The following is a 5,746-nucleotide window of genomic DNA, read 5'->3' as shown; positions in this document are numbered from 1 at the left end:
CTCTCCTTCTGCTCCTGATTTGGACCTTGGGATTTCAGTCTGGTGTTCCAATTTGGGTCTCTGTCTCTGTCTGCTTTCATCGCCCGATGAAAGTTAATCTCCTCTAAGTGATATGCTACAAGATGCTGAGAGCTTCGAACCCACACTCCTAATTAGTAGAAGGAAGGCAGGGTATACCTGGCAGAGGGGACATCATATCTAGTACCAAAGGCACAAAAGAGCCTCTTTGCTCCTATCATTTTGCACATGGTGAAGGCAAACCTGTGGGCAGGGTGACATGCTGGAACATGGCAGCTCTGAGAAGCAGCTTGACAGAGTGGTTAAGAATAATCCACAAGTCCTCTCCAAATACATGGGATGTGTGCCTTCTCAAGTAATTTGACCTCTGCATGTCTATTGGTGAGTGGAAATAACTGTACCTCAGAGGGCTGGTGGTGTCAGTCTAAAATGATGAGAGCGCTACCTGGAACACACTGCCGTGACAGTGGAGGCTAAAGCAAGCCACCAACAAATACAGAAGTTGAAAGATGATGGAGACAGCAATATGCCAGAGAGACGAGGATGGCTACCTAAACAGCGATGACAGATAGAACTTCAAGTGTATCCAAATAAAAACATATCTTAGGAAGAGGCAACAGCCCTTGCCAGCCAATTTTTCTTTCTCTATGGGAAGGAGTGATCTCTGGGAATATACAGATAAGAGTTCCCAAGACTATGCAGTTTCCACAGCACCTACAACTTCAGGGATCCCAGAGGTCACACCCAGAGTCAAAAATTCATAGAACACAATGAAAACTGCTGTACTCACAATCATGAACGTTAGGGACTACAGCAAAAGCACTGAAGCTCAAATATATCATGGGAAGAGACAACTCACAGGACTCTGTTGGCTCCAGTAGCTCAGAGAAGTCTAGCTTTTCCTGGCAGCAATGTGGGGTAATCCTGCCAAACAAGGATGCTCACAGAAACTTTGGTACCCAGCTGTTTTGCAGATTCTGCCATGGAGACCTAACTGACAGTCCTTATAGTGAAGTTTAATTAGTCACCAACCTCCCCGGGATGTTGTTCCTTTATCTGTGGTCTAGAACACCCTCTGTAAATCACACGGTTAGACTAGCAGGTGTGGCACAAAGCCCCAGAAACACATCTCAACACCTATCAGGACAGTAGTAGGACACATCAAGGGCTTAGAGATGAGCTGAGAAAAAACACCAGACGTACTTCCCAGTAACCTTTCTTCTTTATTACAAAGATCCTAAAGGTCTAATGGAGTAAGGATACAAGACTGACAGTAAGGCCCCCAAAGGAGGAATGTAAGTCAATCCTGAAAGCAGCATAGGTTTAAAGAGAACAATAGCATGCATGTGAGTATGCTGAGCAGGAGGCAAGAGTAGCTGCTGGAAAATGCAGGTAATGCACTGAATCTGAAAAAGAAGTGCGGAGTGTAGGAAGACATCACACGGACGAAAGGTTAAAAAAAGCTCTGCTGGGAACGGGACTTTCTTGAAAGCAACAAGCTGGAAGCAAGTACTGCAAAAGCTGAAATATGAAAACCCATTGCTACAGAAATCTGAGAAACATCAATCACTTTCTAGATGAGAGAGAGGTAGGGCAATGCTGAAAGAAAAATCCTTACAGGACATTATGTTTGCAGACAGTTATCAAACAAACATGTCATTCAGTTCTCTTCCTATGCTGCCTTCCTGGTCAGCCTTTCTAAGAAAGCTTTCATTTTCCTACAGCAAATTTAGTACATGTTTATGCAAAACTTAAGTTACCATGAAATCCTACCAAAAGGGGAGATGGAACAGAAGACACAGCTAATTAAATGGCTTTGAGGTTCACTGCTCCTTTTGTTCAGGGTCAAATAGTAATTTATATGTCTTTCTGGGCACACGAAGTAGAAAATCAACTCATTACAGGGTATGAATAGCCAAGTTACTAAAAAGTCTCTAGACAAACTACTTCTCGTAATAATTTTTGTTTTCAATCACCCAAGTATGCTAATTATATCCCCGGTAGGAGACAGCACTGTCAGCAGTGGGAAATCACGACTAAGACAGACTGGGCAAAGTCCCACCTCTACTTACTAACCAACTGAATGAATGCAGAGAAATGACTTCAGCTGCATGCTATAGCCTCAGAAGAAACACTGAAAGCAAACCTGAAGTTTGTTCCCAGGAGGACACAGGTAGATATTGTTTGCATACAATAGTCATGCAGAGGGTGTGGTTCTTTAGGTAGTCTATGAGAATGTTTACATACTAAAAACCTCATGAATTCACTATATACATCACTATGTATTTTTGAAAGAAGGATCACTATGAAATGCAGGATTGTTGAAATAACTGTTGCTTTTCCAATTATATTTATAAGTTTCCCGAATATCTAAACATCCTAAAATCATCTTTGACCCACTTTATATTTTACTATCTTTATTAATGAGACCTAATTTCTGTCTTGAAATACGCTTCAAGCTGTTCTGTGAAAAAAAGAAATCTTAAGTTAATCTAAGAATTTAAACCAATCCTGAGAAGCTACTGTCTGAGATAAGTTGAGGACTATCTGCAGTCATACCACATTGTTCTCTTTACTGCACAATACTGGGCAATCTACACCCAGCCCTTATTGTCTGGTTCCTTCTACCAAGTTAATTCCAAAATCACCAGTGGCTTTCACAGGCACCCACACACATCAGTAAATAAAATACGCCATTCTTGCTCCATGTTTCTGGAATGTTTCCCGTGCCTCTCCCATTTTCTTCTCCCACGAACAGACTGCATGTAAACTACACAGGGGTATAAGGTTCTTGTATTCCAGAGGGTATCATATATACATATCAGGAACTCCATATAAAACCCCATTCACTATCATTCTGATCAAGATAACAAAGGTTTTTGTCTCTTAAAAAAATTACTGAATTTCCTTCAGGGACATGGAGTATGAGTGAGCACGGAGCTCAGAGGACAACTTACAATGGAGTTCCCCTTCTGGTCGCCACCCTTCCCTCCCCACCAACTGAACCATAGCATCACACGGCCCACTGCCGACTTTTCTGCATTATATGCTTATTTTTAAGAAATACATTTAGACTTGTCCATGTGCCCATATGTTCCAAATACAGACATAATGGTTACTATGACTGCCAAATAAAGTATGGCTTTAGCTAAGATAAAGGAGCACTGACTTTAAGGATTTGTTATTTTCTGAATTTCCGAAAGTGAAATTTCTTCAAGGTTAGGACTTTTGTTATGACACCGTTTTCAAATGCAGTGCAGTTTCATTTTTACAGATAAAAGTAATTGCTATGGAGGAGGGTGCTCATTTTTACTATCACTTTCTTTCTCCCTGATTTGAAACCCATTTGTGGCCTGTACCCACAGTTCAAGCAGGAGAGAGCAGCTAGTTGATTCCTTCACCTGTATTTTGTTTGTTTGTTTTGTTTTTCGAGACAGGGTTTCTCCTTAGCTTTGGAGCCTGTCCGGGAACTAGCTCTCATTGCCTAGGCTGGCCTTGAACTCAGAGATCCATCCGCCAGTCTTCCTCCCAAAATGTGTATACTACAATTTTATCTGCATGGTGCCGCTCTCATCAAAGAGGTATACCACAAGCTCCCACTATTCTGTCAAAAACAGCAAGAGATGAATTACACTAACCTTACTGTACTCCAGGAATCCCCAAGTTCTTTGGAATACTGTTTGTCAAACTGGTCCAACACAACTCTGCATAGCTGTTTTGCGAGCTTCCCGTCTGATTTTGCATTCAGCTATGATGGTAAGAGAAAATTGCGAACGACACATTGTGATATTAACAAATTTATTGAAATTTGACATTAACATGACCTTAATTTTTTTGTTTACATCCGTATTTATTCGTTGAGCATTTCATTACGTGTATTAGTAACAGTGCCTACACATGTCTCCAACTTCTCAGACTACTACACGTGTACGGTTCTCTCCCAACTTCGTGTCCGTTTTAAAAATAATACATAAATGAAATGGGCGGGAAGAAAACTAACTCTCTCACAGCGACAGTCACCTACTGCCAATAGCTACTTGGCCAAGAGAGAGGCTTCCTGTTTTTAAAGAACTACTTACTGCCTTGGGAGCAACACCTCCATCTCACTTGTGACAAAATTTTATTATTGATAGTCTACCTACTTATGAAAATGGCGTTTCTCAATGTGGTAATTACGCAAATGAAAGGCCCAGGTTAAAGGTGGATCTATGCTAAGAAAATTTCAGAGGGCATAAAAGTTTTGGGTTTTTTTGTTTTTCTATTAAAGTAACACTGTGCAGATAAATCAATACGACTGCGTTTCCGTGAACGTAAAATTACTCCAAAATGAAGTTTATTTATGGAAATAAACGTGGCCGTAACTTCCTGGAACTCGTGGCAGAAGTAGCGGCACGGGCATCCCGGCGCGAGCCCCGGCGCGGGTTCCAGGCAGCGCGGGCGGACAGAAGCACGGCTCCCCATCCCGGTCCGCCCCGGCTCTCCGCGGCTTCAGTCCCCGGCACCGCGCCCGAGGGCCTCACCCGAGTCAGCATGCTCCCGCCTGAGCTCGCAGACTGCCGATCTTCCGCAGGGTTCGCCCAAGAACAAAGAGAAACGCCACACTTCCGGGTTCTGCTAGGAGGTCACGGGTTGCCTTCCAGTTCCTGTTTCCGTTCTCGTGAGATTGAACTTTCAGTGCTCAAATCCCGCCGGAGGCACAGGTCCCGCGAGACCTGCTCCGAACCTCTGTTTAATTTGCGCTGGCTGAGCAGAGAACCAAAGTCACCCTTTGCGTCCTTACCCGGGAGTCGACAAAAGATCTTTATCATTAGTAGGCTGTCAGAGTTTTATAGCCAGAGGCATGGCAATTTATAAAAGTGGTATTTTTCCTTGGGATCGCCTGAGATAAGGCAGCCTTCCAATGGGGAGTGTTAAATATTACACTGAAATACCTAGTAAAGCTCTCACCAGAGACTAGGAGCCTACGCTGAAGGCTGGCTGACAGGATCACCAGCCTGACAGCCATGAGACATCTGTGTCTGGGTGGGTCAGCCTGCTGAAGCAGTGGGGAACTTGCCTGGCAGATTTTCAACAGTTGTAACATGTCAAGAGGAGGTTAAAACCAGATAATGAATGTATATATGACTGATTAATTTTGTTCTAACACCTTCATGTTGATGTTTGGTTTTTGTTTTGTGTGTTTGGTTCTTGAAGACAGGGTCTCCCTGTGTAAGCCTGGCTGTCATGGAACCCATTCAAGGCTGGCCTTGAAAAGGAGATCCACCTGCCTCTGCCTCCTAGGACTGCACCACTAGCCCTGGTTTCACAGTTGAACTTTTAATCCCCAGTGTCTTACTGAGGTTGGGAATGCCTTTAAAAGGGTTGATCGTGTTAAAATGGTGTTGTGAGGGTGAGTGCTACGCCAGGTAAGTGACGGTCTTTGAAAGGGATACATTGAGACACTAGGGACAATAGAGAAACAGTAACCTGGCACTAAGGTAAAATGCCTTTGAAAAAGTCAATCTTACATTCACTTCGACCTTAAACTCCCAGCCTTCGGAAATCAAAGAAAACAACTATTTAATCCACTAAGATGGCGATGCTTAGCTATGCTAACCCTAGCCCAATAGTAACAAAAGGTGAAGAATAATATGCAAATGGTCTTTGATAATACATGTAATAAAAAGTTGAGGACCACTGATTAATTCACTGTGTTGTACACTGTTCCCTCAACAGTATATAAATGGAA

At 42.9% G+C, this 5,746-nt stretch overlaps 1 protein-coding gene across 1 annotated transcript in view; it reads right to left on the bottom strand.

The window, feature by feature from the left end:
* Nsun3 (NOP2/Sun RNA methyltransferase family member 3) overlaps positions 1 to 4,622 on the bottom strand; it is a 44,376-nt gene extending 39,754 nt beyond the window's left edge. Inside the window, exons 1-2 of the mRNA XM_005345253.3 lie at positions 4,539 to 4,622; positions 3,657 to 3,766 (exon numbers count right to left, since the gene is read on the bottom strand). Of these exons, the coding sequence (XP_005345310.1) occupies positions 3,657 to 3,766; positions 4,539 to 4,550 (122 nt within the window). The 5' untranslated portion in view covers positions 4,551 to 4,622. The remainder of the gene's footprint in view (positions 1 to 3,656; positions 3,767 to 4,538) is intronic.
* Positions 4,623 to 5,746: the final 1,124 nt, after the last annotated feature.

The sequence above is a fragment of the Microtus ochrogaster genome, chromosome 2 (assembly GCF_000317375.1).
Source record: "Microtus ochrogaster isolate Prairie Vole_2 chromosome 2, MicOch1.0, whole genome shotgun sequence".
Classification (NCBI taxonomy): domain Eukaryota; kingdom Metazoa; phylum Chordata; class Mammalia; order Rodentia; family Cricetidae; genus Microtus; species Microtus ochrogaster.
This window is presented reverse-complemented; position numbering and strand designations above follow the sequence as displayed.